The 13,043-nt window shown below is 48.7% G+C and overlaps 1 protein-coding gene across 1 annotated transcript in view; it reads left to right on the forward strand.

The window, feature by feature from the left end:
• Positions 1 to 13,043, forward strand: part of LOC128902487 (netrin receptor DCC-like) — a 592,493-nt gene that overhangs the window by 439,230 nt on the left and 140,220 nt on the right. Inside the window, exons 10-11 of the mRNA XM_054185611.1 lie at positions 4,203 to 4,351; positions 5,523 to 5,661. Coding sequence (XP_054041586.1) covers positions 4,203 to 4,351; positions 5,523 to 5,661 — 288 coding nt within the window. The remainder of the gene's footprint in view (positions 1 to 4,202; positions 4,352 to 5,522; positions 5,662 to 13,043) is intronic.

Consider the following 13,043-nt stretch of genomic DNA (forward strand, 5'->3'; position numbering starts at 1 on the left):
TGGAGATCTGGTTTTATGCAACTGAAAATGGGCGGGGTCAATACCAGAGTCTGTCAGTAAGGTGTACAGAGGTGCCACCGCTTTCTGCTCCTACAAGAAATCAAACTCACCGGGTTACTAGAGTTCTTAAATCCCTCATACCCTACAAGTGGCCAGGTCTTCCCAGCAGTCGTTGCCCACCTCAAGCTGTGAAGCCCTCCTGCCGAGCTCCTCTGGGTCTGGTGGCCCCCAAGTCAAGCTGCGTTGACTCAACTTGTGCCATCATATCCCAGAGGTATGAATCTGGCGTTTCTCCTGCTAGAGGCTCTCAGCTTGCCCCGTGCGTGTGGTGCAGCAACCGGGACAGGACACGCATCCCTAGAGGTGTTCAAGACCAGGCTGGATGGGGCTTTGAGCAACCTGCTCTAGTGGGAGGTGAACAAAATGATCTTGAAGGTCCCTTTCAACCCAGACCATTCTATGATTGAAACTTTTCTGATTCTATGTGCAGCAATGTAAGACGGAGATGTGAATTATGGACGTTCTCTGGAGGCCCTTCACCTGTGGCCAACTGCACACGACCTCTTTGGGTTTAGACAGACTGCTGGCAGGAGGTTATCTCCCAAAATAGCCTATAGTCTGGAAGATTTGAGAACTGATGGAAGATTAAACGCAAGCGATACCATTTATGTAGAGGACAACCCACTTTGCTGGGGCCAGCTTAGATTCGAAACACAATGAATCTGTTGGGAACACAGGTACTTACTTCTGCAATAGTATATACCAAAAATCAAGGTATGTATCAGGTGCATACGGTAAGTGTCGTCTTTTAGCCCTGCCCATATTGTCTTTGGGGCCGCGTGGGACGCGTTCTTGCAGCACAGTGTGGATACAGCGATTCACCCTGGTAATGAAAGAAAAGGAGGTAAAATCAGCTTTGGGGAAAAGAAATAAAACAAAGCATCGGACCGTTTCTGGCTTCGGGCCTGATTGCCTTTACCGCTACTGAATAGGAGTCATTCCACCAAATAACCCCAAAAGCGGCAGTCGTGAGAGCAGCGTCAAACTCTTTGCAAGCCGCAGTGGTAGCTTGTATTTGTGAAGCAGTCCTGAGGCGCTGAGCCCATCTCTCGTGGGAGCGAAAGAGCATTCTCAGAAGAACATGGAGTTTTTGGAATATCTGGAAGCATTACGTGGAGCCCATGGTAAAAAAAAAAAACAAAACGCATCAATCCTCTTCCTGCCCTCTTCCCTTTGTCCCTTTTTTTCTTAGAGAAAGGATGCCGTTAGTTGTGAAAGGCTGACATTAGAAGAAACACGATTTAACGTCTTGTTTTAATGGAATGTAAAGCAGTTCTAAGGCCTCTCTGCTATTTAGAAAAAACAGAATGTAGGAAAAGATTTAAAACGTAATGCCAATTTTCGCGAGATTATTATTTGACAGAAGGGATCAGGAGAGATTATTAAATGCTTTGTGTGCACTGAAAATACTGAGACCTTAAGCACATTAGAGCGTCTGTCAGAAATATGGAAATCGAACGAAAAGGAAAGCGGGGCAAAGGAAATAAAAATATTTTAAGTGTCTCTACGCTGCATCTAAACCCGAAATTGCGCTCAAAGGCGATTTGCGGTTTGTTGATGCCTTTCTCCCATGGCCATCCCTGCTGCGCGGCAGCGGGACGGGTCCAGGGAGCGCGGGGTCGGGCAGTTACGGATTTACAACAAAAGAGCTGTTAGTGTGAAACCGCCTCGTAACGGGGATGTAACTTTGCGGAAAGGCTGTTCCAGGGCCTGTAATGCTGTTATCTGCCGGCCGCACAATAGCTTGTGAGTTTGTTTTATGCCACGGCGCGCTCCCTGGTGAAAGTAAAAAAGGTACTATTTGGTGTCGAAGATTTTCAGAAATAACCCGCTTGACCTTTACGTTTTTGCCACAATTCTTTTTTTTTTTTTTCCCTCCCCAGTTTTCCCCGAGTTCAGGACGAAGGCGCAGATAAGCTATAGATATCCTCATCTCCAAACATCGGTTACTACGTGCAGGGACTGATTTTCTCGTACTGCTGGTAGTTACGGGAGTTTATTAAGCTTTTTTTATGCTCTTTTAATGAGTGATTTAAGCTGACATCCAAAAGCGTGATGTAGTTGATGTGTGATAATTTGCTCTCAGGGTGAAATTGGAGCGCTTGAAGGCAGAGTCTGTGTGACGAAAGCTGACCGAGTGTGGTTTCCTTAACAATTCTAAGGGATTGTTTTGCGTTGTGGTTTAAAGAGGGGTTGGGTGCTTCTTCGCCCACCGGCACGATCCCGACTCAAGGCTCAACCTATTGCAAACCCCTCTCTCTTTTCAGAACTAAGCAAAGCACGTCATAGTTTTAAGGATGGGATATTTTAACGCTTTTAGTGTCGTTATTTGGTTTGTAAGATGAGCTTGCTACAGCCCTGCAATTTCTGTAACTGCTGGGCACCACGTGAACGCAGAAATGTTATTTGAGAGTAGAACGGTGGCTACATATTACCACTGGAGCTTTATACTCCTGAGGTCTAACTTGTAAGGGGAAATGAGGGTTTGCAGATGATGGAATGAGGCAGGTTGGATGATGGTCACGCCCCGGCTCAAAGCAGGGTCAACTCTGAGATGAGCCCTGTTGCCCAGAAGAGCTGCGTGATTCCTTCCGACCAAATCCATCCCGTTGCTCCAATTTGTGTAGCTGCTGGGCACCACGCAAGCACGGGAATGTTGTTTAAGAGCAGGATAGTGGCTACATATTAATATTGGGGCTTATACTCCTGAGGCTTTGCTTTTAAAGGGAAATGAGGGTTTGCAGATGATGGAATAATGCAGGTTGGATGATGGTCACGCCCCGGCGCAAAGCAGGGTCAACTCTGAGATGAGCCCTGTTGCCCAGAAGAGCTGCATGATTCCTTCCAACCAAATCCATCCCATTGCTCCAATTTGTGTAGCTGCTGGGCACCACGCAAGCACGGGAATGTTATTTAAGAGCAGAACTGGGCCTACATATTACTATTGGAGCTTTATACCCCTGAGGTCTAACTTTTAAAGGGAAATGAGGGTTTGCAGATGATGGAATGACGCAGGTTGGATGATGGGAGGTCTCTGGTCCAGCCCCTGCTCAAAGCAGGGTCAGCTCTCAGAGGAGCCCAGCTTCCCAGAAGAGCTGCGTGATTCCTTCCGACCAAATCCATCCCCTTGCTCCATGCTCCTAGGTTTCTGTGGCTTTACAGTAGCGGTTTCGTGCCGTTGCTACATGGGTGGGGGGACACCAGCCTACGGCCCATCCTTTGTGGGCTCCCTCATTCAGTAGAGCATCTCAAGGGCTGCCCGTGATGCTTCGCATCTGTGATCCCTCGGGCAGCTAAACCAGATTGAGTAATGCATAAAGGAGTTTAAACAGATAGCAGTTTAAACAGACAGCTACACGTGTACAATATGTGCAAATGCTGTAAGGAGAAGCCAGCAGAGGGATTTTGAAGGCTAATTGCTTGCTAAAAGAAACCAAAGCCTGCTGCGGTGCACCAAATCAATTTATAATTTAATAGCGTCAAGCTGGTACCTACAGAGCTGGGACAGAAACACGCACAACTAAGCGATTCCTCACTGGAAAGCACTGGAAAGCTCAGGGTGTGTTTATGGGATGCCTTTGGTTGTGTCGGGTGGTGTGTTGGTGGTTGCCTGTGGGTTTTTCTAATGGCTCCTCGAATGGCAGTCCTTAAATTGAACTGGTCTTGGATGATGAGATTTGCGTGTCTCCGATTTCCTGTTACCGCAAGGTAAATGCATCTGTTGCGTGCGTTAGATGTTTGTGCTAATTATTTCCCAGAAATTTAATTTGAAGAATCATAGAAGCCCAAGTTGGAAGGGACCTCAAGGATCCATCTGGTCCAACCTCAAAGGTGAAGTCCATCCCCTGAGCCGAAGGCGCAGAGGCGTAGCCTTGACGGAACAACCCTTCGCAGTATTTCATCTATTTAGTGGCGCTAAATCTGCAGTAGTCTTTCCGTGGTGTATTTTCCGTGGGATTATCATCCCTTTTGTATTTCGCCTGGAGTTCCTGAGGTGCAGGGTGCTGAAGCAGTGCCTCGGAGGGTGCAGGCACCCCTCGGAGGTGTGCGCTGGGCTGGGTTGTGCCACACGTTGGGGACCCGGGCGCAGCCATGGGGGAAACGGGATTTTCACGCCGTCCTTTCCTTTCCTTTCCGTGCAGTGCAAGTCCCCGGGCCGGTGGAAAACCTGCGGGCTGTGTCTACCTCACCTACCTCCATCCTCGTCTCCTGGGATCCCCCTGCCTATGCGAATGGCCCCGTTCAAGGCTACAGGCTCTTCTGCACGGAGACGGCGACGGGGAGAGAGCAGGTGAGCGGTGAGCGGAGCGGCTCTGCTCCGTCCGTGAAAAGGAGATACTTGACGGAGGCATCTGCAGGTCTTTAAAGTGCTCGAAGTGAGAGGTTTTACAGATTAATCTTCCAGGTTAGGTAAACGTTGCGCAGACCGGTGATAAAAGAGAAAATCAAGGGAAATGCTTTTTCACCTGTATGAAATGGGTTCAGGAGGTAGAAAGAAGCAGCCGGTGTTATTAATCGATATATTAACCGTATATTAACCAATCCTCAGCTTTACGCTGAAATTCCAGAGTAATGCCCAAGGGCATTTAAAGAGCCTTTAGACTCTCCCTTTCCATTGTGCGAAACCATCAGCGCGTTAAGGGCAGCTAGTACGTGGGATCTTTGCAGAAGGTGTCTTTTTAGTTGCTTCTTGTAATTTCTTTCAAGCAGGAGGATAAAATAATACGCATCTGGGCTAGAAATGATGCGTATTCTCTCCAGAATGATGGATGTGATAACAGTTGATATCGCTTGTGCTCCTAACTCTGCCACGAGCACGTGCTTTTGAGTGGCAAACAAGCGACCTTGCTCTTTGCAAACTGCTCCGACGCTTCCCGCTGGCTGTTTAATAACCAGTATTGGACAGGAGTGGGGCCGTAGGAGTGGAGATGAGCTCTGTGGGCGCAGAACGGCCGGAATAGATTTTTGGCAAAGAATAGGGCAGGGAAAGAAAGCGGAGATCATTTTTCTGACCCGATAATCACAAGCATCAGTGGTCTTGGGACTTGTGCCTCAGTAGTCTTATGGGAACTTTTAATACCGTCCCCATTTTTTCTGTGCTTGCTTTGTTTTGCTTCCTTCTTTTCTCCAAAATTCCCCTTGGATTCTACGCCTTTATTTTTCTTCTGTGCCTGTGGAGTGGCAGCAACCGGCTTAACCAAAAAAAAAAAGAACCCTTTTCCCCTGCTCCCTAAGTAACTAAACTCAACTCCGAGGCGCTGAAATCCCCTCCGTCGGATGAGTGCTGAGAACCGAGCTGTAACAAGCCATTCTGTTACAAATTACCCTTTATAGCAACTTAAATAAGGATTTAGCTCCACTTCTCCAAGAATGAAAAGCTCGCCTCTAATCCGCTCATCCCTCGGCGTGGCCGTGGTGCCGGCTCTCACATATCCCCTGGCTTTATCGTCCCTGTGTGCTAGAACGTGGAGGTGGACGGGCTCTCCTACCGCCTGGAGGGGCTGAAGAAGTTCACCGAGTACACCCTGCGCTTCCTCGCCTACAACCGCTACGGCCCCGGCGTCTCCACCGAGGAAGTGACGGTCACCACGCTTTCGGATGGTGAGTTGGGGCCCCGGGGGTGGGCAGGTGGCGTCTATCGGTTGCGATCCCGAGGCTTTTTCTTCTACCGACGTCTTTTGGAGGAGGCAGGAATGAAGCGAGGAGGTTATTGAATCCAAGGTTCCATGGAGTGGTGCGCTCTGAGCTGATGTTCGTCTCCAAGGATGATTGGTTGGGTTTATTATTCCTATGTCTAGCGATAAGGATAGTCTACTTATCTCTTTATCTTTGCTTTAACTTTGGCACAGGTGTATCAACAGAAGCAATTTTATTATTTGAAGAGTCAGCTTGCCCAGATTTTCCGTGTGCTTTAAAAACAGATGTGCCAGGGCTTCCACCTCTGCACGGTCATCCTTCCCCACGCTTTCCCGTGCTCCTGTGGCTCGCGAGCGATAAATTGAATTTTATTTTGCATTCGGAAGCACTCGGTTGTGTCTGATCTTGCCAAACCGGCGCACACCCGACTCCTCGGGAAGTCCCTGGGCCTGATCCCCACGCCTGGCTAAGACAGGGAATAACTTCATTGGAGTCATTTGGGCTACAAAAGTGTAAAAACCATAAAAATGAAGGAAAAATTCTTTCAGCGGGGTTGGTGAGAGTTCTTAAAGCAGAAGCCAGACCAGAGGCAGGCTCTCGAGGCTTCAGGGATGTGCCAGCTCCTGACTGAGCCCTGCAGCCCAGAGGGTTTATTTCCGTACCAACATTCTAGTTAAAAATGACGTTAAGAGGTGTCAACTAAGCTTTTAAATGGAGATTAAACAGTTAATTTTCCTTCCGATAAAAATTCAGACGACTTCTTTTTCATTCATGCTAATTAAAGCAAGGTACGGGAGTTGGGGTGGCCCTGGCCTGGATTTGGATCACTAATTTAAGGTCATTTTCACGGGGAAAAAAATACTTACTTTGACACGCGAGTGTAAAATCGGGGAGCAGGCAAGGAGTGTGTTGCTGTGGGCTTCAACTTGCCGGGCTTTTCTCCCCTCAGCAGTGTAGAAGGCGACCCCCTGCTAATGAGCACATTCAGAAACAGCACCCAAGACATCAGGGAAGCAGCGGCAGAGGCACCTCCAGTCACATAAAAACGTCAGTGGTTTTCCCTTTCCGTGCTGTGGAGGTGGATGCTAGAGCAAAACAATTGAGTGGAGGACCGGGATGGCTGAGATTTACCCCTTTACATTTACAAATATGTATCTGATTTTGTTACAAAGTCGGTAACTCTCCCTTTTTATTCTACCCAAAACAGCTGAAAATTTACATGGGGTTGAGAACGGCAATTTTCTATCTATCTGGTAACCCACTTGCTTCCAAGTGCTCCATCTGATCAACTAAAAATATCAATTTCTGGGAATTATTAATAGAAGCTGTACAGATCCTGCAGCAAATCAGCGGCGGGGGGTGTCATGCTCTGGAGAAGCTGTTGCGTTTGTGTAACGTATCTACAGCATCGAGCACTTCTGCAGGTGTCCCTGGGTCCCACGGGGGTTGGTGACCTCCCCAGTAGAAGGGATGCTCCTGCCTCACCTCCACCCGCTCCCGGTGGACTTGCTGCCACCCTGAATGACCCCGCGCCCTGTAGAATGTCACCCCCCGCAAAGGTCTCCTTGAGCCGTGGAGGAGCCGCGGTGGAGAAAGCATGGTCTGAAAAGGGGGGGTTCGTCTGGGTGGTGAGGCTGTGGGGGTCGGGAGGAGCAGTGCTTTCATTTTAAAAAGGCTGAGCCAGTGTGCCCTAAGTTTAATTCAGAAATAAGTAGGCACCTCGATGTAGGGCACTGGGAGATACCTGAAGGGGGCCTACAAGAAAGCTGGAGAGGGACTTTTTAGAAGTGCACGTAGTGATAGGACTGGGGGGGAACGGTTTTAAACTGGAAGAGCAGAGATTTAGATGAGATCTGAGGAAGAAATTGTTTGCTGTGAGGGCGGTGAGCCCCTGGCCCAGGTTGCCCAGAGAAGCTGTGGCTGCCCCATCCCTGGAGGGGTTCAAGGCCAGGTTGGCCGGGGCTTGGAGCAACCTGGGCTGGTGGGAGGTGTCCCTGCCCAGGGCAGGGGGTGGCACTGGGTGGTCTTTAAGGTCCCTTCCAACCCAAACCATTCAGTGATTCTATGATAAGGGAGCCTCTCAAACACACCCCATGAAGAGCGATGTGAAGGAGACGGGGGGTCTGGGGAACCCCAAGAGAGGGAGCTGGTGAACCTCATCCCCGTTTCAATCTGCGCTGTTCTTCTGGGCTGTATCTTCATGGGATTCACCCGGCTGGGTTGGCACCGTGATTTTACCTTTGACACCTCTGCAGTATGTTTTCAAGTGCTACTTAGGTCTACCCAGCAAATTCAGTGTTCCCTTGTAGTACAGGCTGGGTCTCGGCAGAATAAATTACTTCACACTTATAATTATAAAAACAAAAGGAAAACAAGTGAAAATGAATATTTTGCATAATGTATGTAGATTTAATTCACACTGTGAAGTGTAGAACTGCGGCCCTGTACTCCGCTTTGGTTTTAAATGTCACCGTAAGTGGGAAAGGGAAAGATTGTTATTCATGAGTCTGAAAATGAGCCTCGGCAAGTGTTTCAAACGCTTCACTTGTCTGCGAACAAAAATCACTGCTAACGAGAAGGTTTGCATGAGACGATTCCAGAAAGCTGGAGTGTGCTTAGGTGCCCTTGTTTCAGGAATCTGGAAAAAGATGGGGTTTATTTTTCTCTTTATTTAAGCAGAAGTCTGGTAGACGAAGAAGTTGGTTGGCTGCAGCCTTCCCAGCCTTCCACTAGTTTTTGGAGCAGGTGTAAAAGAAGAGAAAATCCCTGTAGGGTATTTTTTTCATCCTCCTTATTCTGGCTCTGCCTGAAACCGCGTTGGTCTCTAGCACGAAGAAGAGGAACCGAAGGGCCGCAGCGAGAGCCTGGCTTTGGCCAAGCCTGAGTGAAGGCGGTGTCTTTTTTAGCTGTCCTGCGGCCGAGAAGGAAAGCAGGGAAGGGAGAGAGCAAGTCTGCAGCACCAAAACTTTCTGCAATTTCTTCTTTTATGGTACCACGCAGAGACCTTTCCCAGGGTTAAGGTCCTTTCTGCTGGAGGATGCACGATAAACCAGCGAGAAATAACTCCTGCAGAGGCAAGCTAACGGCCTCCGTAGAGGAGGGACAAGGACATTTGATCTGTCCTGGTTTATAGGGGAGAGATAAAGGAAGGAGAAAGCCTGTAGTTGCCCTGTACACACCTGGGTTTGGGGCAGGTTTTGTTCCCGCGTCCCCTGCCACCACCCTCGCCGTGGAGGAGAGCAGCTCCCCAGGCTGCCCCACGACGCTTTTTTGGATTGCACCCCATCCTCCGCCTTAAATTGAGATTTAGCAGCCTCGTCAGTCAGGGACCACCGCTGCCGGAGGGACGGGAGCTGGCTGGCTGCCTTTCCCTGCTCCTGCCACCAGGCAAAACCCTAATGAGGAGCACCTTGATCGTCACAACCGGCTCCCTTTGGGGTGTACTTCGTGTTGCCCAGAGAAGCTGTGGCTGCCCCATCCCTGGAGGGGTTCAAGGCCAGGTTGGACGGGGCTTGGAGCAACCTGGGCTGGTGGGAGGTGTCCCTGCCCAGGGCAGGGGGGTGGACTAGATGATCTTCAAGTCCCTTCCAACCCAACCCATTCTATGATATGATACAATTCTGTATGTTTTCTTTGCATCTCAGTCCTTGCAGTCTCTGACGGTTTATTTTCGCGTTGGTACCCAAACTCCTGGGCTAAGAGACGGGATGCTCTCGAAGGGCAGCGACTCCCGTGCTGCTTTTCGGAAGTTAAGCATCAAAAATGGGAGAAAAGTCATGAAAATCGGTCTGCCTCGCCTCTCCTTTCCTACTGTAAAAAAAACACAGGATCATTTTTAAGTCTGCCTTCCTCTTGAGAATGCGTGTGCTTGAGCAGGTTATTTTTTCCATGCCAGTCCTTGCTTTATAGCATACGATACGGTACGTAGTTCCACAAAAAAAAAAAGACTCTACTCTTTAGTTCCGGCAAGTCTGTAGGCAGAAATTTTCCATGAAGCTCTGGGATGTAATCTAGAGTCTGAGGAGTGCACCCCAGTCAAAGGGATTCAGGGTGGCATCTCCAGCTGCAGGAGCCGCAGACCCCAGACAGCGTTCATCAGATCAAGGAACAAACTGTATCTTTAATGCTTAATTTTCAGTTTAAAATACAGCTCAGATAGTATTTGGCCAAGCTGCGTGCCATTTCAGACACGCTTTGAGCTATCACGCTCATGAGTTTATCAAAATGCGTTTAATCCCAGCAATTGGCAGACACTCTTATTTCATGCTTCCCGAATACTTGATTTAAATCTAATTTATATCCATAATTATAATATGGATGCTTTTTTTTTTTAAAAAAAAAAAAAAGGTAAAAATTGAAGATTGACATTCAGAGTGACAGAGGACGCGGCCTGTGGAGTTTTTCAGGTGTCGGTAGCCATCCCTGTGTTTGTACGAGAGCTGGGAGCAGGGCGAGGAGGAACAGACTGCGGGGGCCTTCACGGGAGCGTGAGCAGAGCCCGTCACTCGGAGCCACACGCATGGATTTACCAGAGGTCAACGGCATCGTGGCTGTGACCTTGCTGGGGACCCAGGTCCCTTATTGAACCACCCTGGTAGCCCAACCTTTTGGTATAGTGAATTCCCCCCAAATTACCCAATGCATCTTTATCTGTTTGGAAGAAGTACCAGGATGTTTCCTTCCTCCTCGTCTTCCCTGCAAGAATTACGTAGGATTTTCCTGGGTTTGGAGCAACCCAGAATAGTGGGAGATGTCCCTGCCCAGAGCAGGGGGTTGGAACAAGATCGTCTTTAAGGTCCCTTCCAACCCAAACCATTCTGTGATTCTCCATTCCTGCTGGGGAGGGACGCTGGATCAGGGAGGGGAGCCATGGGACGAGGGGGAACGGTTTTAAACTGGAAGAGGGGAGATTGAGATGAGATCTGAGGAAGAAATTGTTTGCTGTGAGGGTGGTGAGCCCCTGGTCCAGGTTGCCCAGAGAAGCTGTGGCTGCCCCATCCCTGGAGGGGTTCAAGGCCAGGTTGGCCGGGGCTTGGAGCAACCTGGGCTGGTGGGAGGTGTCCCTGCCTGTGGCCTTTAAAAGTCCCTCCCAACCCAAGCTATTCTATGATTCTGTGAAAAAAACCCAAAAGCAACCAACAAATCTTGAGTTCCTTGCCATATGAACCTTCTTCCCATCAGTACATCTCCAGCAGCGAGGCTCATCTCACCTACCTTTAGACACCTGGTCCAAGGCAGGCAGCGATGCTCCTCCAGTATATTTGAGGCTTCTTCCACCACTGAGTCACCCTGTGCCGAGAGGAAGGGGTGGAGTTATCCCTGGATGCATCCCTGTTCATTGCTTGTTGCATAGCTAACGCTAGGTAAAGCGAATTCTGCTCTGATTTCTAATGGTATAATTAAGCCGTGAATAATAAAGAAAAGAACACAGATTTTACCAGGTGCATCCAATTTCTTTATTCGATCAAGATAGAAAACTGGAGGAATTAATTGTAATCTCGTAGGCGCTGGGTTTCCCAAGGGGGCTCCCTGATTTTTATGCAGCCCGAGATATTAAATCAGGGTCTCTGATGTGGTGTTGCAAAACGTCTCCTGGAGCGAACGGCGAGCAAGGAATGAAGACGCGCAGTGTTGCTGTGGAAGTGATTGAGTTCGATGCTGGGTCAGGTCGGGATTTATTTTCTTGTTTTGCTTGAAGATCTAGAAGAAAAGAGGAGGAGTGCATCAGTTATGTTCACGCATGATGCAAAATTGGGAAATACGACAAGAGTTTGCCAAGGATAAATAATCAAAATAATAGAAAGACAAAAAAACAGTAAAAAAAAAAAAAAAAAAGAAAGAAAAATTAAGAGAAGTTTGTCTGGTAGGGGAATAATACATAGTAGAGAGAGTAATGAGAAGAAAAGGTTTAAGGTGGGAACAGCTAAATGTCGCGATGAGCCTTCGCTGCCCACGAGAGAGGTGAGAGACAAGAGGAACCATGTTTTAGAAACCGGGGCCGTGAGCAATTCTGCCTCTCACAAACAAGAGCAAACATTCTCCAGCGAGAACAGGCTTTTCTGGGAGATACCGGCATTCACCAGATCTGGCTAATTCAGGAACATCCACAAATACCTCAATTTTCTTTTTCCTTGCAATATCGAGTACAGCACTGAGACAGTTTGATGTTGTTCAAAATGGGAGCGTGAGCAGCGACATCTCCTCCGTATTAAGGGAGATGAGATGTTTCATGTAGCAGCAATGCCCTAGATCAACTTTGCGTTGTCCTGGGCAGTGTGGAAACAAATAAAGAATAGTCCCTGCGGCAGAGAAACCAACTCGTTTCTAAAGCTGCTAATCCAGGGAGAGGAAAAAAAAGGAGGCTGAAGAGCGGAGGACTTTGCATGTGGAGCCCCGGCAGAGCTGAGACGGGGCTCGGGTCCCATGGCCAAGGATGCTTGCATCCCCCAGCCTGGACCGCCCGCCCTCAAGTTGCCCCAGGGGAGGTTTCGGATGGATATTAGGAAAAATGTCTTCACCGAAAGGGTTGTCAAGCATTGGAAGAGGCTGCCCAGGGCAGTGGTGGAGTCACCGTCCCTGGAGGTATTTAAAAGCCGGGCAGACGTGGTGCTGAGGGACGTGGGTTAGCGGTGAATTTGTCAGTGTCAGGTTGATGGTTGGACTCAATGATCTTAAAAGTCCCTTCCACCCTAGACGATTCCATGATTCTAACTCCCAGCCGGCTCAGGCTATTTCTTACCCTGGACCTTTCCCAACACTGAACCTTTGTGACTTGGGGTCCTCAGACCCCGAGGAGGAGTTTCTGTGTTCCTTGTCACTCACTTTGCTGTACCTCTGCCTCCAAAGAACGGTGAGTTTTCAGATTATTGTGATTCAAATGCAGTTTTTTCCCACCCCTTTTATGATCCACAGAGGAAGGACAACGATATTAATGTGGGACTTTGCTGCCGGTGGGGACCCTCCTGTTTAGCTGCTGTTACTTTTGCTCTTTTGTAGCCAGTGTTTGAAATACTGTTTTCTTGTTAGCACTGACAAATGGCTTAGCTCTGACTGACTCCAATCCTTAAATAGCAGCGGGCACTGAGGATGCTACACAGCGCTGCGCTTTGGGGATTTCTTTATTGAATGTAGACGTGACTAGACAGAGTCCAGCGGAGGAGTTGTCTGACCAGCGCTGCTTAAAATTATCTGGGAAAAGGAGCATTTCTACGACTTGCCGCAGTCTTTTTATTGCGTGCCTGCGCAGGGGTGGTTCTTCTCGTTTTAGGGCCTGTTCCAACATAGACACCAGCCCCCGTTACGTCCTCCTCTGTACGGTACGTTGGATTTCACCAGTTCGTTCTGGG

The sequence above is a fragment of the Rissa tridactyla genome, chromosome Z (assembly GCF_028500815.1).
Source record: "Rissa tridactyla isolate bRisTri1 chromosome Z, bRisTri1.patW.cur.20221130, whole genome shotgun sequence".
Classification (NCBI taxonomy): Eukaryota; Metazoa; Chordata; class Aves; order Charadriiformes; family Laridae; genus Rissa; species Rissa tridactyla.